Genomic DNA, 22,221 nt, shown 5'->3' with positions numbered 1-22,221 from the left:
TGTTTCGTGTACTTTATCATCGCGCAACCCGTAAGCGATTTTTGAAACTGAACTCCTAACGTAGTTAACCGGTTAAATCCTCTCTGATCGTCTACAGATATTTATCATAGAAATTCTTCTAAATGCTACCTGATTAGCAATGGAAAAATTTCTCATATTCGTTTTATAAATCGGCAACGAATTAACGATCTTCGCATTTGCTCAACGCTCTTCCTCGACGAAGAAAATTCCCTTCGCCGTTTTGAATTTCCTTACACACGTACATTTCCTCTCGCCGACTCGAATCTTTCAAAAACCGTGCTCGTTTTTTTCCTCGATTTACCTATATGTCGATCTATATAACGACGTCGTATTTACGCAATCCGAATATACGTACTTATATCACGTACTTGACGTTATAAAGATCGTGTCGTGGAATCGGTAGCGAAACGGTCGCGGAAAATCCCTGAAGTCGGTTTTGTACAGGAGTATCGTTTTGAACAGAAGGACAAACTTGCTGCAAGTGTAACAGAGATAGATAAAGCATATCGGAGGGAAAATAGACGGCAACCTATGTATGGCCTGTGGCCCGTTCTCGCGAAGGGTAGCTTAACTTGGAGTGTTACAATAAATCAAAGACGCACTTTTGCGCAGCTCCACCCTCGTAACTTTTGCAGAATACCATCCCATAGAGAACACGACTATCCCATAGCAGAGCCGACTGTCCTGTTTCATTGTGTCTAAAGTACCTTCTCGCCGGTTCCATTTCATCGGACGTATAAACAATTTATCGTTGCTTCCTGTCACGCGTCCACGGCACTCGGATTCGATATCGAACGTTGAGAGAAACAATTCGAAGAGAATTATCATGCGAGATGTTATAATAAGCCTTTGACGTTTCTAGATTTTCTAATTGCGGTGTTTAACGCGAGGTATCGTAGCTTCCATGTGCCCGAATTTCCAATTTTTTAAAGTTTAATTGCTTCAAAGTTCCACCCTTCTAACGTTTCACACGTTTCAAGTTTTTTTCAGAGTTTAGATCTCTTTTGCGTTTTAGACTTTCAAAGAATCGGAATTTCAGAGTTTCGGAGTCTCGCGATCCTTCGTAGTTTCGAATATACAAAATTTTCTTACGATGATCTTGATCTAATCCTTTTATCGGTTTACTTTTGTTTATGGATGTCAGAGTTTATGATTTTGGTCGTAATTTGAAGTGACAATTTTGTATGAAAGTATCTTTTGCGGATTTTCTATTTGAACGTTTTACTAACTTACTTCTGGTCTGGGGTATTGCAGTTGAAATGGATGTGATAAACTTGCTAATTTTAGCTATGATTCTTTTGTTTGGAGTGTATTTTTATGTTTGGTTATTCGTGTATGCTTATTTTCGTTTTATTCATTAGATGTCGTACTTCTACGAGGTAGTGGTGAAGGGTTAGACAATGATATCTCGTTCAACTAACTTGACTATGTCTAATTTATTTTATGATTTACTTTAGTATATATTATACTATTTAGACAACCAAAAATTTGTCTAGATTACATTTTCGTCAAGCATATATGTTTTTATTATACATAAGGACTACAACAATTGTTCAATTTTACGTTCTAATACATTTTATATATGTCCTTCTCATATATCTTATTCATAAAAATTATTAATTATTTCTATTTACTTCAATTCGATTTTTCTAAAATCGCAGTCAAATATTAAAAAAGTATGTAGCAGTCTTTCTTTTACATCACATTATCATGAAAAGATTGTTATGTTTCTTGTACTTTACAATTATTCATCGATAGGCAATAGGTATCGTCAAAAGAAATTTCTGCAAATGAATTGCAACAAATTTCTTTTGCATTCGATAAAATATGAAATTTTTCTTTCGAAATTTCGATAAATATACAATTTTAATATAATCCTCTCGATTGAATATTGTAAAGTCACATACGTTAATTTCAATCAACAATCATGATAGATCAAAAACAAAGCAGTCCGCGGCGAAATACATGACATATCTAAAACTAAAGGTATAAGGCACAAAGGTAAAGATAGGCGTCGAGCATGCAGAGCTGCGAATCGACAATGCAATTCCTGTTGATTCGCCGAACTCGATTTCTCTTTCTTTCTCTATCTCCTCGTCCTTTCGATCGGTTGATTTTGTCAAAAGGGCAAGAGTCCGTGGCCGTGGCGACCGATTAATTTCCGACAAAAGGGGCTGCGTATCTCATAGCCCTCGATCGGCCCCTCTAAAGCCTACCTTCGCCCTTAGTGGAGAAGCGTGTGTCCCTTTCTCCCTCACCCTCGTGAGTGGGGCAAGTTACCTTTTATAATGAAACCATCCAATCCGGAGTGGAGGGTGGGCACACGACGTTGCTATATTACCGTGGGGTGAACGCTGTCAGATCTAACAGTCGTCCTTGGGATATCGTGCTTCGAAAGTGCAAGTTGCAAGAAGTTCATGGATTGACGATTTCTCCAGTGATGAAACTTGAGCATCGTCCAGGCGTTACGTAAAGTCACATACCATCGAAGAAGCGTTGTTACTGCGGAGATCGAAGAACTTTTCATCGAAGGCCACTTTCAAATTCTCCAGCATGTGCGACGAATTCAGCGCAAGATTGTTTCGGCCCTGGAGCAACTTAGATACGCGGGACTACTCGAAACAGATCGAGGTACCAGTCGGTCATGATGATGACCGTGACATCGTCGTTGCTTGTGAAGGAAAAGAAGAAAAAGGGTGTTACAACATCTTTATGATCCGTGGTAAAGCGATCAAAGCCAGTTCCTCGGAAATCGGAGTTTCTTCTCTTCACTTGCCTGAAAACTCTGGTGGCTCCGGACCCAGTGAAGAACAATTGACATCAAAGGTTGTTCATCCGCTAAACGATAATTCGTTGCGCACAGCGGCTCATCCAGTATCCCCGGCTCATCACATAGTAGATCCTGTTTTCCATCCGATGTACAGCTGGAATTCGTTCCGCAAATTTAATTTACCGCACTCAACTTCGTTCGATGCTGTGATGATGAGTGCGCGGTTACCGCCTCAGATGGGAATAGCCTATCCACCTTGGGTAGATATTAGAAAAACGCAGTTTCTCAGCGCGTTTCAACCTTCGTACGATGTTCGAGGCAATCTCAATGCAGAGACTATAGACCGTACCGTCCAGATCTTGCAGCGACAGGCAAAGGAACCGAGGAAATTGCGTTCCAAAAGGTTTAGATGCGAACACTGTAACGTCGCGTTTAGCAATAACGGACAGCTCAAGGGACACATCAGAATACATACCGGTGAGCTTCTTAATATATTTATACACCCGGAAATTTCATAATATATTTATCTACCGGTTATCTATAAATAGTCTGATATCCCATCGTTTAAGGATAGGATAAACTTCTAGGTCGCTTCTTAAGTAAACTTTAATCGAAGTGTTGTGGTTGTTTTTGCGATTAGAGGATATACTTTAGTCCTAGAAACTTTTAAATTGTCGAATTTTTGCACTCTCGAGCTTTCGATATTTCAGCGTTTCAAAACGTCGAAGTACATTAATCTTTCGATGTTTTGGAGTTTCAAGGTCTTAGATCGTTAAATCGTGCAACGTATCGAAACTTTAGTCTCGAAATTTATGAATTTTCATATATCTAAATTTCCATATTTTCAAACATATTCGGATATGGAAATAATTCAAATTTCCAAACGTTCGAGTATCGAAATCGTTCAGGTTCCAAATATTTATGATCTAAGTATTCAAACTTTCAAACGCGAGTCATCGTGTTTCTCTTTTTTCCTATAATCCTCTTTTAAATTCTTCCAATTCTTGACATCGTATAAAAACAATTTCTAAAAGAAAATATTTTCTAATTGCAGGAGAAAGGCCATTTAAGTGTGATGTTGAAAATTGTGGTAAAGCATTTACGAGAAACGAGGAGCTAACAAGACACAAGAGGATTCATACCGGACTTCGACCGCACGCCTGTCTCGTTTGCGGAAAAAGTTTCGGAAGAAAGGATCATCTGAAGAAACACATGAGGACACATGAAAATCGAGATTATAGATTGTCGGCGGCTACATTGGGAATGTTTACACCGGGCCACATATTGTCGTCTCAAGGACTTCTATTTCCACATTACAATTTTCCAACATGACATATTTATTCCTAACGACTACTTTAATCATTATAAAGCATAAATATAATGTATATAATGTATAGATGTTATACGGATATTGAATAATGGTTGTTAACTTGATAGAATGATTCTTGATCTTTTTCAAGAATCATTTATCAAGTTTGTTTTATAAATCGTACTATATTTTTTATACAATATCCTTTATAACACCTTAGCGAATTTATGCTGCTAGTCGAATGTACATACATTATGAATTTGTAAGAGAGTTTATAAAAGAGCTTATAATTATTTATACATATATTTATGACGAATAAATTGTTATCTGTTTCTTTAATTGATAATTTTCAATTTTATTCTTGTCAAATTTACACGTTCCTTAATCGATTCAACTTATAACGTACTAAGTCGGCATACGTAACGTTTAACAAACGGTAAAGAGATTTCTAATCGAGTTCTCGATTTTCGATAATTTTAGACAAAATTTATAAACTATTTTACCTGTTTTATTATTTGTTGGTAAATTATTAAGTCTCTCTAAAACTTCATGGTTTCCAGTTTTACCTAGAATTCGTATAAATCTATTATAATTACGCGTGTAGAATATTCTATCACTGTGTTATTGCGTTTTATGATATCGATATCAATGATAGTTCAGTCGTTATGATTGTCAGTTTTCAAATCAAAATAGGAGACTGTAACGAACGACGATCTTCGTTCTTATGCTAAAACAATGCAAATTCTTGTTTACGTATCACTCGCCTCTCGGAGCATCTTGAATTGTTATTTACTCCCATTAAAATCTCTGAAGAATTTTACTCCCTCTTACTATGCATCCAAATATAAAAGACAATTAACAAACAAATTCTATATGACACAGTGATTTTTAATAAATAAAATGGCCAAGCAATCTCAGAGCTTACAGCGAAAATACAAACATAGATGAAGGATTAAGGGCCAATACCTATTCGCAAATAAGTATTTACAAATAAATTTAAAAGTAAGCGTTTAATAAATACGAAACGTTAACGTCAAAGGCGTCGAGTATCGACACCACCATTTTCTCGACAATTAAATTTAAGATGGCTGCACGAAAATCCAGTTCGAAGGGTAGAAAAATCTCATTCGTGTTATAGGGTGACTGGCGAAGAAGGGCTGGTACAAGGGAGAACGAGGGTTGCGCCCTTTTGCTTTCCGGAAGGGTCGGTTACCGCGTGTAAGTCTATCCCTGCCCTTCTTCCGTTTTTTTTTTTGTTCGCCATCGTTTTCGTTGCAATACGTTCTTACGCGACGGTTCGTGGCCGCATACGTAAATGTTTCGGTCGATTGTGGGGTGAGCAACCGCGAAGGGTAGTTGGCCAGATTGTGGCGAAGAAAAAAAACTCGAATTCAATTAGTTTCCCCTCCGAGGAGATTATTGCGCGGCTATTAGATTACGTCTACGGCGGAATCGTTGATCGTTTAGCGAATCGTGGGGCAGAGAAAATTTTATACGCGACGCTATATTTCAGAAATTATATCTACATCGACGTTAAGGAACACCTGAAGTACGTTAATCTGCACTGTTGTACTGCGTATTGTCAAAAAATTCCAATAGAATTCTTTCCTACGTAACGATATTGTTGTTTTAATGTACACTTTCGTCGTAAATTTATATCGCGTTGTAACGTTATATAGTTGGCGCAACCTCAAGACTCGTTATAACAAAGAATTTGCACGAAAATTTGATTTACGTGAGATGAAAAAATCCAGTCAGCTTAGGACTGCGCTTTTATACGAGAACATGCGGATTTCTGGTTGTGTGTCGGGTAGCAGCATCCCCGCTGAGACGTGTCTTCGAGCTCGTCGACACCTACCTACTCATTTACTGAAATACGACAACATAGGTTCTTAATTTTTTTCACCTTGTATAAATCAGTCTTTTATTTATTTACTGTTCCTTCTTCTTCGGTATCCGTTACACATAAATATTCACAATGATACGAAATGCGTTTCTGCTTCTATAAATAGTTCGTTCGTAGCCACGAATTTTACTGCCTGGAGAGACGAGGTCTCGATTTTATGGTGTTGAGCGTTTGGTTGAACGTAAGCCAGATTACCTGTAATCCGATTTTATGGTCCTTAATCTCGGATTACCACAGAACCTGTGATGCTCCGATTGTAACGTCAGAATTTCGGAAGGCGTGTCTTCAACGTCATTTGTAGATACTTGACTCCAAAACAAGCCCTAAATAAGCCCAAAATGAATTTATTTCACAATGCTGATTGAAACTCGAGCTTTCCTTTGCTTTCTTCTAATGTTTATATTTACATTTTTCATATCCGATTATCGTAATAAATTAATCGTATGATTAATAATCTGCGACAAGAATTGATCGTTTAATTTATACTTCAACTATGGCGACAGGATATCCTCCTACGTTACTACCTAAAAAGTAAAGATAAGATATTTTCTTTTAACATGGTCTGAAGAAATAACACAATTTGCGCGTATGTTGGGACGAAGAAACGATTTGATCTCGATTTCTGGCAAATGCTATTACTCAACAACATCGGGGACGCTATTCAAAAGTTTGTATTCTTTACTCGACACCCCATGGATATGAGATACGATTATCGAAAGAAGACCGAGGGAACAGGAAGAACACCCGGTGCGAAGACACCATTGATTCCGTTTCGACGACTCGCGAACGGAGCAACACTTGCTCACGTTTCACGTGCAATTCGTTTCAGTTTTCCATTGAAAACTAATTGCAAGTACAACGATCAAAGACACTTACTACTTTTTCTTCTCGTTGCCTAATTTAATTCTTTCATGCCATAATCTCTGAATTATTTCCTTAAAAAATATTCAACGATATCGAAACGTGGCTCGATTCGTCAACGATAATCCGAACGATGTAATAAAGTTAAAACGATGTTTTCTAATAAGAAATGTTTCTGACTCTCTCACTTCTTGCTTGCAGATTTTTAAAAATTATCAACTGTCAAATTTTCTCAGTTTCAGCGATTCCTTCGCAGTCCAACAAGCGTTCGATCTTTACCGTCATTCGTATTCGCTCGATTCATAGCCACTGACGTGCATCTCGCTCCCCGGGTGGTCCTGTATATCGGAATGTTTACCCAAGTCATTGTTACGTCTCTGACACTCGATGCGTTCCTTTTCCCGTTTAAGAATCGTTTAGCCCCTAATAGACGTCGAGGCCTCGTCGTCCGGCGCTTTCAGGTGGCCATCGACGACTACCCCCGTGCTCTATACAGTGCACGACTCCTGGGGCGCGTTGACTCGCTGATATATGGATCGTTCGCGATCACAGAGATCACGCACGACGGATATCGGGTCGTTTGGTTGGCCGTTTTCAAAGAGGAACGTTAGCGAGGCCGTTGTAGAAGAATATTTCGTGAAAAATAAGAAAAGAAGAGACGTACAGAGTCAACGGTTGCAGCTTATATATTTTAGTTAATTGCGATTTATTTTCTCTGCGCCATTTTATTTATTTTAATCTATTTGGTATTTTAATCTGTTTTATTCTATCTATCTGTCGTAAACGGTTGAGAATGGCCTCGGGTAAATTCACTTCTTCTTTTTCCTCTTCCTCGAAATACTCGTCTTCGTATCTGTTTTCTCCGTGGGAGTCTTTTCCACAGGTTTCATTAACTTCATCTCGTACTCCGCTCTCTTCTTCATCGACCAAGGTCTCGGTGTCTTAAACTCCAAATCGATATTAAACGTCCTGTCACCGTTGTTACTCTTCTTCTTCACTTTGAATATAAATATATTTGGATTTTCCGCCTTAGCGGTCTTGTCGGTAGTTTCTTCCTGATCGCACGCTTTTTCGGTCACCTTCTCGTCGGATTTCTTCGCTCGTGGATACAGAGTAACCGTTCTGCTTCCTGCAGCCGGAGGTTGATCAATTTCGTCGGTGACCATTGCAACAGGCCGAGACTCCTCGACACAATCGCACGGAGGATCGTATTGTTGTTTCACCTCCTCTTTCTGAGTTCTAATCACCAATCTATTATCATTGATAGTAACTTCCATCTCCTTGTAAGGCAATCCCCTCTCCGCGATCTCTGAACGAAGCTTACAAGGTCTTTCAAACTCTTTGGAATCAGACGGCATCGTGGGACAACACGGTGGAGGTTTTTCGATTTTCGGTTCAGAAGTGACGGGTCTCAACGAACGCTTGCTGCAACACATACTCTCGGGACAATCTGCAGGACTTTTATGCTTGGCCACTCTTCTTCCAACAGCGGAGGATTCGCAACAGGGTGAACACGGTGGCTTCTTATCTGACGGGGGACATCCACATTTGTAAGTCGCCAGCATCATATTTTACAATTCGTATAATTCGTGCTTGTTGCAAGAAGATAGAGAAGGAAGAGGAAAAAGAAGAAGGTTAGAACACAGGGTTTACATGGGGGAGAGTTAATTCACGAGTTTGGTTAATGAGAACGGAGGATGGATGGATCGGTCGAATATTATGAACGTGTCCGATTTCTCCAATGTCTTGAACTAGTTGCAATAAAAATCGATTTTTTAGTCCATTTTAATCTGTCAGAACATTTATTAACCCCATCCTTCTCAAAAATACCTATAAAAAGTAACTAATATCTAAATTACAAATTACAAGTGTCAGATATTTATGCCTTAAAATAGATCTTCCGGTTTGCCGAGTTACTTAGCCTGTCGTTATTAAATTTGTTTATCGAAATCAGAGATGTATGCCTGCCCACCTATGCCTCCTGTACCCTGCCCACCGGAATGTCCACCCTCGAAACCGAAATACGATCCTTCTGCAAGATATTACCGAGAAATCGGGACTGCGGTGATTGGAAATCATTTGATAATTCGTATGGAAAGAGAAAAGGGAAAATCGAAGAAGTTGAAAGGTTGGGATCCGCCGTGCGATTGCGACGTGATAGAAATACAGAGGCCGACGAGCACCCAAGGGCCGAAAATATTGAAGGGGACTGACAACAATCGGATCCTGTTCCGTGTCGAGTCGAATAACGCTGCTGCGAAAATAGACGAGGAAGATACCAAGCCTCAAGCCATTTCTTACGAGGTACAAAGGTTACATAGCAAATATTAAATATAAAATTGAAATATAGAATTAAACACTCGGTTATTAGTTTTGTATACGATGAACTGAAAAATATTGATTATACGTATATCGTGTATGATCTTTTTACAAAGGTTTGAATTGGAAGAAACAGATAAATTGTTACTTTGCGTACGAGTGAATTATCGTATCATTTGGAATACGTGATAGGTAACAAAATACTATTGGCTATAATATTCAAGGTACTTGTATAATTATGTACGAATTTAAGACCGATTTTTTGCACAAGTATAAAGAATGTAAACAAGTATAAAGTACAAATGTAAAACAATGTAACAAGTATAAAGATGTAAAATCGAAGAATAGATAGAAATATAGTATAACAAACGCTAATGTCACGCAGGTTGGCCAATGTAGGGGAGGTCCAAACACGAATAATCAGTGCAGGACGTTCACTATTTACCCCGTTCTCGATGGTTCCGATGCCCAGGAAGTCCATACGGATCGCGTGACCGAAGGAAACGAGAACGTGTTCATGTTAAAAGTGAAAAAGAAAGGTATTTCCGTTGATGAACCGAGAAGAAACGTAGAACTCGAGTTGAGAACGCCTAAACCACCGACACCACCGGCACCACCTCCGGAAGAACCGATACTGAAATATCAACAACCGACCCGAAATGTTGATTTTACGCAAAACGAACATGATACAGCGAAGACGATGTCAAAAACAAAATTAAGAAAAATTAAAAAACGGGGGAAGATGGGAAAAAAATAATTTAGAATCTGTAAGAAACGTTTCATCGTTTGAAAAAATTCAAAACACGTAGAGAAGTAAATAAAGGCCACGCTGTTTCGCATAGTAAAATACATTTAAGGAGAAAACAATTTTAAAGAATTAAAAAAGCTCGTCCTCTTCCTCGTAAAGATCTAAGAGAAGTTTTCTCCAGAATCGTAAAAATCATTGTTACATCGCCAAAATTTAAAAAGTGAGACAATTTCTAAAATATCATCGAACATCTAGAAGCCACAGAAAGTCGCCTTGGAATTATTGAAAATACTACTAACAATTTTACTACCTAAAAAGCCTCGGTATTAGCATTGTCAACACTTACTGAGTCATTGTTACAACGAACTCGCAGGTACATCGTCATTCTACGTATTTACGCCGAGACTACCGAACGATTTCTGAATGAACTTGCAGACAGGGTTCCTCAATGAAGTTCGCAAAAATGTAGGAACAGGTCTGTGATGCGTAAAAGTGTGCGAGTCAGCGTGCCTCCTTCCTCGTTCATCTATAGCAGAAGCATCTGTAGAAAATTGTTTCGTTACGGCCGAATGAATCGTCCTCGATGCTCCGCTTTCCCGAAGAGGTCCTTGGATCGTCAACGAGGAATCGTCAATGAGGACGATCGATGATGCGACGCCTCTCCTGGGACCTTATTGTGAACCATTCGAATTAACGTTGGGATGATCCTTGTAATTGCCTCTAACGCCTTCCTTCCTTTTGTAATTGTTACTTCACAACGATCGTTGCGAATGACAACGGGTATTCTGCGTAGCGTAGCATTGACAAGTTTCTCAGAGGAATATAGGATGGTATTTTTTAATGATTCTTCTGATTGCACGCTGTGATAACGGGAAATTTCGGTGAATCGGATAGCTTGACATTTTTAGAATATTATTGTAATTTGGAATTTCTTGATCATTTTTACGGAGGTCTTTGGTTTCTTGGTATCTGTGCCGAGCTAATAACGATGCATGTGCGTTAATTACATAAGAGTAACAATAGTATCGAATTTTTGATAATCTTCTCGACGATCTGATGTTTGTAACTTTTCTATATTTCCAACGGCAGAAAAATTCTCAATTTCTACGAAATCTCAAAGAAATAATAATTCTTTCGTTGAACAAGACTCGATAACGCGGAGAAAATTAAACGAAAAGGTATGGAGGAATAAGAAAGAAAAGCGTGGCGTGTTCATAATCGCGATCGTCGTGGCAGTTTATAAAACTGTCGTTCTATCCGTGTGGTCGGCTAGTCTAACAAAAGTTCTGGTCAATAAATTAGACGAACAACGAGAAGGACGTGCTCCCGATGTACGAAAAATAGCGTGACACGTATGATCGCGTCGGTAGGTGGAAGAGCGAACGTCTGTTCCAGTGGCAGTCTGTCGTAAAGAAAAGTCTGCGGTCACCAATGAATGGAACGACAAGTGGCCAAGATATTATACGTGGGACGAATCTCTTCAACGAATAGAAAGGAATCTTCTCGAGGGAGGGAATTTTAGGGTGAAAAAATAATTGGAAAGACTTCGGTAATAGAATGAAGAATTTTCGCACGGTTCCACGTAAGTTTAAGAATCTTTTGTAACATGAACAAACAAATCTTTAGACCTTCGAGATACTACATGGAATAATTTTTCTAACATTAAGAAGATAGTCTAATTGCACGAAAAACGATTGTTCTAATATTAGACAGTATTAAGAATTGTTCTAACATCGAAAGAAGATACTAAGTAGTTCTCGAAAAAACGTTAAGAATTTTTAAGCTTGAGCAAGCTGTGAATAGAGATCAATTAAAAGGCAAATCTTTTTCTTTATTTTATCAATTCGTCGCCCGATGTTTTAAATTAAAATTCCTCTATATCGTAGCAGCTATCTATGCTCAAAGAATCGACAGAAGATCCTTCAGTTACGCCCATAATCGTTCTTTGGGAACAACGTGGATCGTTTCATTTTTCATCGAATGGAATATCCTTCCCATGATATCCACGATGTTACGCTGAAATATCGTCTTCATTCGGTGTTCTTCATTGTCTGCGGGTCCCCGTATTTTTTTCTTAATTCTCTGACACTAGAAACGGGGCTCTGGTGGGCGGGTGGCTATTTCTGCTGCCTGGAAAAAGAGTGAATGGCGTCCAAGTCGAGGTCCATTCAGACGAGCACCTGACTCCCGACTTTTTCAATCGTGAGAATCGGTTCGAAGATTTTTCGGGGTCGATTCGACGTTATGATGAAAAAACGAGGGAAACCGAGAAGAATCCGTGGCTCCTCTGAGTTTAGGTGGAAAAGTGGTTGTGCTAAACTTTTAAAGAGTAACTTAGTAGAAGAAGATGTTCTTCAGGATGGTCGAAGCTTTTGTGCATTTCACGGCGAAACTTGTACGCAGTTTATCAATTTTCAAATTTCAAATTTAGACTCTGACAGAGATTCTATAATTGTTAAAAATAATATACGAAGGGATTTTTTACAATTGAAGGGAAATGACATCGCAAGGTGATCGAAGCTCTTGCGATTCTTAAAAGAAACTTTGTAATGACTCTCACGAGGCTCTTCTAAATTTTTAGCTTTACTAGATGTTATATTTGAAGATATTATATTTACCGAAAGCAAACTTTACTAAAAAGCTATTCTGCAAAAGTTTCCCAAGATTTTCTTTATTTTCTCAATTTATTCTTCTATTACCATATCATATTTTGCACGAATATTATTCGGTTCTACTGTATTGCTATTAGAATATTGTTCTTAAGAATATACTTCTTAACTGGTTACCTAATAGTTACCCTAATTACCTTAACTTCTTAGTAGAAGAACGACAATTTATTTTACGGTAACTGTCCTAACAGGATACCAAATTCGTTGTGGCTTGATTTCAGAGGACGTAACTAAGGGTTGTTTTCTAGTCAACTTGTTAACAATTAGATGCTGTAGCTTTTGCGATGTTGCAAGTTGAGACAGAATAGGATTGTACAACTATAACTGACGTTTTACTGGTAATTATATGTCAACCGAACAAATAGCCGACGTCGACGAATCAACTGTTAAGTGGTTTTCAGGGAGGAGCTACTCGCTGTGAAAATAAATCAGTAGTCAAGGATTAAAACGGCTACGCTCAGAAAAAGCGTTCCGTCTGAAGGTAACGAAACTTCCATGGAATATACCTGATCTAGGACAGTGCGTTTGAAGGCTATTTCAGGCCTCTGAAAATTGTTTCAATGTATCTCCCATAAATTTCTTACGTCTTGAAATACTCCCGATGCGATAATTAACGAGTTTCCTAATGACTGTGAATATCTTTGATCGAAACAGCTTCCTACTGTCTATTTTCGACCGTATCATGTTCCATGATCGTCAGAAAGTTGCTTAAATTCGGCGAAAATATAAGAGAAAATGGCATTGTTCTTCTTAAAATATTAAAAGTCTTCCTAATAGAGACATAAAACGAGATTAGTTTCGAAGAATATTTCTATCGCAATCCTATTTTAATATTTCCGATACATTTTATTCCAACATGTGTGTGTTCCTGTAAAAATGAACAATTTTAAACGGTAAATCAGCCTTTGGTGATTCGCGCGAAGAGAATTAAACGAGAAAGTGCGGAGGAGTGAAAAATAAGAGTGGTGGAGACTTTACAATCGCGATCGTCGTGCAAGTTCATAAAAGTGTCGATCTCTCTGTGTGGTCTATCGGTCTAACAAAAGCTTTGGTCGATAAATTAGACGGGCTACGAGAAGAACGACGCTCTCGATGTACGGAAAATAGCGTGACACGTACGATCACGGCGATGCAAAAGTATACGTCTTTTCCAGCGGGAATCGATGGCAAAGAAAGGTCTATGTGGTCACCGATGAATGGAACGACAAGTGACCAAGATATTATACGTAGGACGAATCGCTTCTACGGATAGAAAAGAATCTTCACGACTTCTTCTAGAAAACACGTCCGATGTCAAAGACTGGTAATATTTCATGGAATGTTATAATCGAGGATTTTCACACGGCTGGTCGTGCTGAAAAATAACAGCGTTCCTGGTATTATTAAACAAAATATATATTTCTTCTTTTAATTCTCTCTCGTAATTTGTACGTAATTCGATGCATTTCCTTCGTTACTATACTCATTGTCGAGCATCCACTATAATCTCTATTCTCACCTGATGATACAATTTCCCTTCAATTTTCTCTCAAACCTCCCCTATCGATATCTCCCTGCCACCCGTAAACTCCAATTCTTAATACGTTCGAGAATAAATAAATAATATATATGCAGGGCTCATAATAGACAGCTAAATGCACGCATGGCAGGTAGTGGAAAACGTGTGATTTCTCCTCGGGTGGTCCGCGCCTATTTCATTCGGAACCGCAACGAAAAGTCACCGACATCCAGTCATTCACGAAACGTAATATCATCATTATAGATCTCGTCGCACAGATGCGTCTCTACAGGGACGCATAGATTTCGTTTTTATATTGCGGTTACCGCGGCCATTGTGCTTGGTCTTGACGAAAGAAATGGCTGAAAGACCCCCACAGAGAAGAGGATCGCATCACTGCGGGGTTGGATCACTCGTTTGCTACCCCTGTCGACAGCTACTGTAATCTGTACACGCTTCCTGCGCGGATTTCTCACTTGGCTTCCCCTCTTCCGGGACCATTACCTATCCGGGACTATGCGAGATATGCAGCCAACGTGTACGAGAACCTGGGACAAATTGAGCTACTCCTCTTGGAACGAGTTTAACACAGTTCGTCAGAGAGACGGCTGGTTGTCCTGGGATGAATCTGGTGTGGTTATTGAGGTTGAGATTTTGGACGGATGTCGAGATCTTTTCGAACAAGATATCGTCCAACTGTTGTTCAATAAGTTTTAATCGTAGGGCGGAAGTTTGGAGTGGAATGGAATCGCAGGAAATTTGCTATGCTAAGGAAAAATTGATAGAAGTTAACTGGAAGTAAAGACACGGTCTACATCCGAAAGCTTCAGTTTCGACGATCTTACGCTATCGGTGCAAGAAATTTCAAATTTCTAATTTAACAAAGATGAGAAAATTATTCTCATGGTATTAATGCGTGTCGAAGCTGAATCAAAAAGATGCTTGTTCATATCGTTACATCGAGTTAATCGTTCGTCATTTATTTTCGAAGCAAACAGAATCTGTAACTTCAGTGTCTTTCGATCGACGGCTGTTTCCAAATTCATGATTCGTCTCAATCATCATCGTCATTGGCGTTGTTAAAAATTCTCAAACTCGATTCCGAGTCCCTATCATGTTGGAACCACTGATCGTACTGACAGTATTAAATTGTTTCTTTATGTTCAGCTCCACTGTCACAACTTGCGCATTATGGTAAACAAAATATCATAAGCTTTTTCGCTTCTTGCTTCTCTCTTAATGCACGCGTGTTCGACAGGTGGCAATATCGAACTCATCGTTGCTGTTTCAAGAAAGATCCCATGTCACAGAGCACCAAGTGGAATCCGTCCAAGTCGAAGAATAATCCGTCAAAGAACAACAATTCGTCAAAGAACAATAATTCGTCTAAAAACAGTAATCCGTCGAAAAAACCTGTACACTCGAAACAGGATAACCTTGTAAATTCAGTCAGTCGCAGCAAATCGAATTCAACGATGAACCGTGAGAATAAGAACAGGAAGAACTCGAAGCACAAATTGAAATCGAAGTATCTGTCGAGAAGCAAGACACCTAGCGACGAACGACTGTCGTCCATGTAAAGAATATTTGTTAGAATTCTGCTAGGGAAATTAGAAGCTTGAATTAGTAAGGAACTTTTCTGGGTCGGCTGTTCAAAATTTTATCAGGATTTCGCCAGAATTTCTTTCGTGATCTTAGAGATTTTAGAAACTTTACCAACTCTACTAAAATTAGTAAATTACGATTATTCCAAAATTATTAATCATAGATTTTATACCGTAAAAGACGAGAGACAAAAAGATACAATTGGTTACATTTCAGGGAAATGATAGGAAATTGGGAGCTCGAAGATAGAGCGAGAATGTCAGAAGCGTCGCAGACTACGAACGATCCAAAATCGGCGGTGGTGATGGAATATTCAACGGTACAAAAGATCGTCCAGATTTTAGACAATGACGCTGATCTTATTGCCACGAAAATGGCCATGAAAGATCTTAATGCTAAGCAAAACGCGGAAGAGAAGAAAGTACCGATTTCGAATCTGATGGAATCGCAATTTGACCATCAATCTATATCTGAATACACGCCTCAGGAACAGTATAATTGAATTTTGTAAAATAAATCTAGCAGATTTCTCATATATTATTATCAGTTTACATTCTGTTATAATCACGAGCATATGGACGGTATTTATAAATTATTTGAAACATTTCCTATTAACTATCTTATATATTTGGAATAAATATTTGATCTTAACGAGATTTTTATTTTTACTTTATCGTAACGAGACATTTTAACAAATCCTATCGACGCTATAAATCTTCTGACGGATCTTCACTTATGGATACTCGATATTTATAATTCTTCTGAACGTCGTTGAAACAGTTGTTTCCTCTGCAAGATTTATAGCGTATTAGAGTTTCCGTAAAGCTCAAACAGCAGTGAACAAGTCGTGACATCTTTCCTGTCTTACTGGGATTTTTCCAACTGCAGCGTTCACTAGAATCGACTTCCTTGAGGCTGATAGAATTTGGGAAGCTGTAATACGATTAATCGATGTTTATTCGAGGTTAAATCAATGGAAGAATGCGATACTTTTACCACTTTGAGAATAGACAGGACCAGATGCAAGCCATGCAAATGGTATCGCATACAGAAAGACCATCAAACATTTCACCAGGTGTCTCAATATTTTCACTTCGACGATTTTACATTTTCGTTGACATTTAAAGGCTAGTAAGATTTCCAATTTTTTGGGCCGTCGAACACTGCAAACTTCCGGCGACTGACATGTTGTCTCTCGATGGTTCGAACGATCGTGGTTTGTATTTTTACGATTGTGTATTTTTACGATATTCTCAAGAAATTTGTACACAAACGTCGAGAATAAACGATCTTTTCGTCATGGTGCGATATAACAAATTTTTATGAATTTCAAGAAACTTTCAGGAAAAGATTGGAAGACTATTTCTAATACTTAGGAAGTCTTAAGTGAAAATAGGAAATAATTATTTCCTTAACTATAGCAAGATTTCGCGAATAAATTTTTAGAAATTGTAACGTTAACAAAGATAAAAAGAAAAATGTGGGAGGAGCTAGAGCTTTAAAGAATTCAAAATTTCTCTCCGTGAGACAATTTTCTTTTTCGTTACTCACGACGCGAAAACCGATCGCGTAATGGTTAGTTTATATAGTTTCCGTTTCAAATGTTTCGCATACACAGAGAATCTCGAGACGATAAGAAAAAAGAGAAAATTCAGCGTCTAATTTCTTTTCCATGTGAACCACGTTGCCCGATTGCGCTTCCTGTATTTTACGAAGGTGGGGAACACGTGGGCCAGACTAAAGAAATTGCTCTTCTCTACACAGATATCGCAGTATCTTGTCGACTTCCACAGGTTGAACACAGCTTAGTGGAAATTTTGGATCTCGTATTGAAACAACACTTATGACATTTGCTATCTAAAATTCGGTGTGATAATTTGTGGAACGATTTATTCCATTTGGAGAGTAGTTTGGTAAGTAAAACTACAAGGTCAAAATACTTCCAATTTGTTTTTAAACTTTGTACTTTTATTATCACCGAAAAAATTGGTTTGATTTCTATTACGGTTTCTATTACAAGCGAGTGAATTACGAAAAGAAATTATTTTCCGCGTTAGGAGAATACAAAAAGGTAAAAATAAATTTTAGCTATGTGCAATTTAAATTTGAAGTAAAATTAGAATCGATGAACGTGTGGTACTAATTCTGAAAGGGATATACAATTTTATCTTTGTCTAATGGGGAACAATATCTATTATCTCATTAAATTATCGAGTATAAACGACCAGGTTCAAGGAACCACGAGAAAAGAAATATCGAATCAATAGAACTTTGACTTAATCACTTTTCAACTGCAAACTCGTACGCTTCCCATGCATACCAGCTTCCAACGCTCGACCACATAAATACGTGGTCGAATGTTCTCTTATCCAATCGAGCTAATGGGAGTTTAACCAGAAATATCCTTTTGCAAAGAAATATCGATTCGTCTTACTCGATACATTTTTACTGATTTGGTTAAAGTCGATTGGTTCCGAAGGATCCGTGGTCACGAATGTAAAACTATTCTTTTGAATCCTCTGTTACCTCCTCTAGTATTTAAAATGGAATTATCGGTTGAAAGTAACAGAATTAGAGATTTTTGTGTGAAATGAATTCAAAGAGCTAAGAAACATATTCTATTGAAGTCTTCTTTAAAATACCAATAACGAAAGAAGCGAGTATGAGCGAGGATAGGAGAAGAAAAACAAAGATGAATAAACATAAATAAAATTTTAGCCGAGAAGAACAGTAGTTTTTTTTCAATAATCGTAATTATCCGTGTATGTTTATCAATTTATGGAAGAAAAGTCAAAGATGCGATAATATGGAAGGTGTATGTAGGTATGCAAGAATAAGTAAAATATCCGAAGCATTGCTCACGGATATCTCGTTATTTTCGTTCTCCTAAAAATACAGATAAAGATAAAAATATGAAAAAGCCGAAATACGAACGAATAAAAAGTTTCCTACGAGATAAAGATGTGAAAAATATGAAATATGGGCGAACATGAGATTTTTTTTCGCTGTCGAATTGTAACCAAATGGAAAAAGGAACGAATAAGATGATGTGGAAGAATCGAATTCGTCGATCGAGAATGCACCTACAATTGCCTTCTTTTCGTTGTTTACATCGATCACGCTTTCTCTTCCACTGATTTACGACTTTTCCAATTTTTACGCCGATCTAACTAATTTTGCTCACGTTCGAGCGATCTTCGACGACATGGCACTCGATTTCGTGGTAGCTTTCTCCGATCGAGTTACGAAAAGAAAAAATTGGCTACACCCAAGATTCGATAATGATGCAATTCACCGGCAATGTCTAATTCCGATCACGTCGAATTTCTTTTTTCTTTTTCTCGCGTTGTCAGGTGTTCCTCCGGACGATCGTTTCACCTTCGCGATTCGATGGTTTCTTTAATCGACAAGATCAGAAATCGTGTGCAATTTCCTCCTTCTTCGTCATGTTCGCGACACTAGGAAACATTAAAATTAATTGATAAAAATATTCAGCTGAAGATAAAGGTAATTAAAATTTCAAAAGTCTTGTAAATGCTTCTTTGATTTGGATGATTTAGAAAAAACGATTGGATAGAGATCAAGATAAAAATGGAAAGTTAAGGAAATTCTTCTGAAATGTGTTTCGTTTCCTTTTTTTCAAGGTTCACGTTTCTTAATTTGACCATGCATTAGAAGTTTCGGTGTCCAAAGTATGAGAAGACACTGACATTACACAAAACAAATATTCTCTCTCTCCCTTTTTGCTAGAATTCTAGACAGTTTAAAAAATTTATGAACATGCATTTCGCGTTATTTGTGATTATTATTTCTCGATTCAACGATACTTCGTTCAAGATATCGAGTAAATTCAAAGTGTTAAGTATTTGCTATTATATTTAAGTGTTCGGTACATTGGAAATATTAGAAAACGTTAGAATCACTAGAGGCAAAGTAAGAACAAAAATAAAGTACTTGAAAATATTCTTGGAACTATGCTGTGCAGTTAAGAACGACATGCTTTTAAACTGGCAAAAACAGTCATGGATATTCATTTCTGATGTTTACGACATAATCATGCTAATTGAAAGTCCAAGTCCGGGGCCAGGTCTTGAGTGAAATCAAGGATTCTCAGTCCCACTATAATTTAGCAAGTCTTTATAATTGAAAGCTTGTTAAATGCCGTATTAGTTAGTCAAGGACTCTGTCGAATATAATAATTTTACATAATCTAATGTTTCGAGGACAAGAACAGAGCTTAAATTTCGTGTAGGATCGAAGGGGCCACAATGAGTTCTGCACTTTATGCGCAAATATACTTGTCGAAAGAGCGTGACGAATGTCAATATCGATTGTTAATGTGTTGTTCCCGAGATAAACCGTTTCCTCCGCGTGAAAATTGCGTGCACAAGTGAAAACAGATAACGTTCCATGGAATTCGGACTTAGTCAAGTTTTAACGCGATTTACGATAACATAGTCAAGGTTCGAGATTTCTGTTTGAGGCGAATGAAAATGAATTTGTTGTATTGTAGCACGCGATGACGTTGCTACCACCGACTGTAGAACAACAGAAACGGATAAACGAGGCGGTTCCAACGGATCCGGAAGTGAAGAAACGCGATGTGGCTGCCATACGCGAGTGGCTGTCGAAACAACCTCATCTACCTAATCATATGGGTCTGATTTTATTTGTATACTTTAAATGAAGCAAGAAAAGATGTCATTTTGAGAAAAATGTTATTGAAAAAGCATTTCCTTCGTCCGTGATTATAAATCTCTCTAAAGATCACAAATTATTTAAATTTAAAGGCTGAAGATTTAAAGATCTAAATTTTAATTTGAAAATTGCTTGATCACAGACGATGCGAGGCTTGAAAGATTCCTATTTGGTTGCAAAAATAGCATAGAGCGATGCAAGATGATTTTGGAGAGATATTTCAGCGTGCGTACGGCGATTCCAGAATTTTTCGCGGTTCGAGATCCGTTTGCGCGAGAAATTCAAGAATGCTGCGAAGCAATGTAACTAATTCAATTATTTGATTTGGAATTTAATTTTTTCTAACTTCCCCCAAGATTAACTCAATATTTTACCAATTTACCATTAGCAATTATTTCGTCTTACCATCATTAACCGACGAAGGACACCGCGTAACTATCTTGCGATTAAAAGACACTAGTACAGAGAGGTTTTCTATCCAAGCTATCTCCAGGAGGATTCTTATGGTTCTGGATACTCGTTTAATGGAAGAACGTTGTCTATCAAACATTATGGTTATCGATCTCGAGGTATTATCTCATCAAATTAGCATTATACAGTATTCTATTTTATAAATAAAAAATCATTTCATGAAAATTGTATTATACGATATTTCATTGTTTAGTTTTCTTTTTATCTTTTGATTTATTTAAGTCTTTAAATTTTCGATTAGGGATTCAGCATGATTCATTTTACGAAGTGCAGTCCAACGCAGAGCATCGTCCGGAAGTCGATGTTGGCAGTGCAAGATAGCATGCCATTAAGACTGCATAGAGTCCACTTCCTTCACGCGCCTGCTTTCATTGAAAGTATTCTAAATATATTTTACCCTCTATTAAAGGATCGACTTGTACAGAAAGTAAATGATCGCTAAAAATTGCTTTGATTTTCATAGATCACGATATTATTTTATATTATAATACGAATGCATTCTTCGTTTTTAAGTTTTGCATTCATACCGGTGGTGGTGAGGAATTATACCCTTACATGGACAAGGATATACTTCCAAACGAGTGGGGTGGGAAAGCAGGCACTCTGGATGAATTAAATGGTTCGTGAAAGATCTTCACTTTTTACAAATTTCTTGGAAATTTATTATGATTAGATCGCAGGTGTTCACGGAAATTTAGATAAGTAAAAATGTACAAAATGCAGACAATACGTAGAGGTATTTAAAGTAGGTATTTGAAATAAAATATTCGTTGGGATATTTATAGAATAAACAAATCTCTATACAAATTTTAAATTTTTAGTAATCTCAATTTTATAATTTAGTAATTTTTCTAAAAGTGGTTCCTTCTCTCTTTTTTCAGACGCGTGGAAAAAGAAAATTGAGAAAAACAGAGATTGGTTTTTGCGAGAAGAAAAGCTTAGCCGAACAAACGAAAAAGCCAGAGTTCCAGAATCTAAATCAAGACTTCTGGCAGAACTGGATGGATTACAGGGTTCTTTCAGACAATTAAATATTGATTAAGATCTCTCGAATCAAAAATTAACTTTCTCTATGATTATTTTCTCGTTTGTACCTTATTTTCAATCTAATATTGTATTGTATTTAAGGTTGTTTTTTATAACAAAGACTATGTTTTACGTCTAAACGAACAGTTTGGAACTTGTTCGATTTTTAAACTAGACTTGGTGAGAACGCTTCGAAAGTTCTAACTCAGATAGCGCCACAGGACCCTTCCAAACTTTGGAACATGTTCCAGTTGGTATATTTTTGTTTCAGTAGAAATTGATATTGCTTATCTTATAGAAATAACGTTTGAAATAATGTT

General features: G+C 37.6%; 5 protein-coding genes across 6 annotated transcripts; 4 read left to right on the top strand and 1 right to left on the bottom strand.

Moving 5' to 3' along the window:
• Positions 1-1,918: 1,918 nt before the first annotated feature.
• LOC100740926 (zinc finger protein 358) lies at positions 1,919-4,350 on the top strand. Its single transcript, XM_012383811.3, has 2 exons — positions 1,919-3,268; positions 3,846-4,350. The coding sequence occupies exons 1-2, from the start codon at positions 2,575-2,577 to the stop codon at positions 4,121-4,123; spliced, it is 972 nt and encodes a 323-aa protein (XP_012239234.1). The 5' UTR covers positions 1,919-2,574; the 3' UTR covers positions 4,124-4,350.
• A 1,986-nt stretch (positions 4,351-6,336) lies between these two features.
• LOC105680495 lies at positions 6,337-8,455 on the bottom strand. The gene has a single exon (XM_024366912.2). It carries the CDS (start codon positions 8,433-8,435, stop codon positions 7,677-7,679), a length of 759 nt encoding a protein of 252 aa, XP_024222680.1. The 5' UTR covers positions 8,436-8,455; the 3' UTR covers positions 6,337-7,676.
• A 298-nt stretch (positions 8,456-8,753) lies between these two features.
• Positions 8,754-13,392, top strand: LOC100740687. Its single transcript, XM_003484759.3, has 2 exons — positions 8,754-9,171; positions 9,572-13,392. The coding sequence occupies exons 1-2, from the start codon at positions 8,824-8,826 to the stop codon at positions 9,941-9,943; spliced, it is 720 nt and encodes a 239-aa protein (XP_003484807.1). The 5' UTR covers positions 8,754-8,823; the 3' UTR covers positions 9,944-13,392.
• A 2-nt stretch (positions 13,393-13,394) lies between these two features.
• LOC100740566 (BEACH domain-containing protein lvsF-like) lies at positions 13,395-16,242 on the top strand. The gene is made up of 3 exons (XM_012383200.3): positions 13,395-15,295; positions 15,360-15,677; positions 15,923-16,242. Exons 1-3 carry the CDS (start codon positions 15,216-15,218, stop codon positions 16,206-16,208), a joined length of 684 nt encoding a protein of 227 aa, XP_012238623.2. The 5' UTR covers positions 13,395-15,215; the 3' UTR covers positions 16,209-16,242.
• Positions 16,243-17,212: 970 nt separating this feature from the next.
• LOC100744117 (alpha-tocopherol transfer protein-like) lies at positions 17,213-21,940 on the top strand. 2 transcript variants are annotated; one of them, XM_033320412.1, is made up of 7 exons: positions 17,213-17,619; positions 20,220-20,364; positions 20,547-20,706; positions 20,793-20,973; positions 21,117-21,302; positions 21,389-21,494; positions 21,757-21,917. In XM_033320412.1, the coding sequence occupies exons 2-7, from the start codon at positions 20,226-20,228 to the stop codon at positions 21,915-21,917; spliced, it is 933 nt and encodes a 310-aa protein (XP_033176303.1). In that variant the 5' UTR covers positions 17,213-17,619; positions 20,220-20,225. The 2 variants fall into 2 exon arrangements, with proteins under 2 accessions (XP_033176303.1, XP_033176305.1); XM_033320414.1 differs by lacking the exon at positions 17,213-17,619 and having other exon boundaries at positions 20,226-20,364; positions 21,757-21,940.
• The last annotated feature ends 281 nt before the right edge of the window (positions 21,941-22,221 follow it).

Source organism: Bombus impatiens, unplaced genomic scaffold (assembly GCF_000188095.3).
Source record: "Bombus impatiens unplaced genomic scaffold, BIMP_2.2 scf_0020, whole genome shotgun sequence".
NCBI lineage: Eukaryota > Metazoa > Arthropoda > Insecta > Hymenoptera > Apidae > Bombus > Bombus impatiens.
Note: the sequence above shows the minus strand (reverse complement) of the source record. Positions and strands in the feature narration are given on the sequence as shown.

Excerpts from the sequence above, each read along its gene's own strand:
- LOC100740926 (XM_012383811.3), top strand. The coding sequence starts at position 2,575 with ATGTGCGACGAATTCAGCGCAAGATTGTTTCGGCCCTGGAGCAACTTA. Across the intron at positions 3,269-3,845 it reads ACACATCAGAATACATACCG|GAGAAAGGCCATTTAAGTGT; the intron begins GTGAGCTTCTTA and ends TTCTAATTGCAG.
- LOC105680495 (XM_024366912.2), bottom strand. The coding sequence starts at position 8,435 with ATGATGCTGGCGACTTACAAATGTGGATGTCCCCCGTCAGATAAGAAG.
- LOC100740687 (XM_003484759.3), top strand. The coding sequence starts at position 8,824 with ATGTATGCCTGCCCACCTATGCCTCCTGTACCCTGCCCACCGGAATGT. Across the intron at positions 9,172-9,571 it reads CTCAAGCCATTTCTTACGAG|GTTGGCCAATGTAGGGGAGG; the intron begins GTACAAAGGTTA and ends AATGTCACGCAG.
- LOC100740566 (XM_012383200.3), top strand. The coding sequence starts at position 15,216 with ATGTTGGAACCACTGATCGTACTGACAGTATTAAATTGTTTCTTTATG. Across the intron at positions 15,296-15,359 it reads GTCACAACTTGCGCATTATG|GTGGCAATATCGAACTCATC; the intron begins GTAAACAAAATA and ends CGTGTTCGACAG. Across the intron at positions 15,678-15,922 it reads GACGAACGACTGTCGTCCAT|GGAAATGATAGGAAATTGGG; the intron begins GTAAAGAATATT and ends GTTACATTTCAG.
- LOC100744117 (XM_033320414.1), top strand. The coding sequence starts at position 20,226 with ATGACGTTGCTACCACCGACTGTAGAACAACAGAAACGGATAAACGAG. Across the intron at positions 20,365-20,546 it reads TCATCTACCTAATCATATGG|ACGATGCGAGGCTTGAAAGA; the intron begins GTCTGATTTTAT and ends GCTTGATCACAG. Across the intron at positions 21,495-21,756 it reads CACTCTGGATGAATTAAATG|ACGCGTGGAAAAAGAAAATT; the intron begins GTTCGTGAAAGA and ends CTCTTTTTTCAG.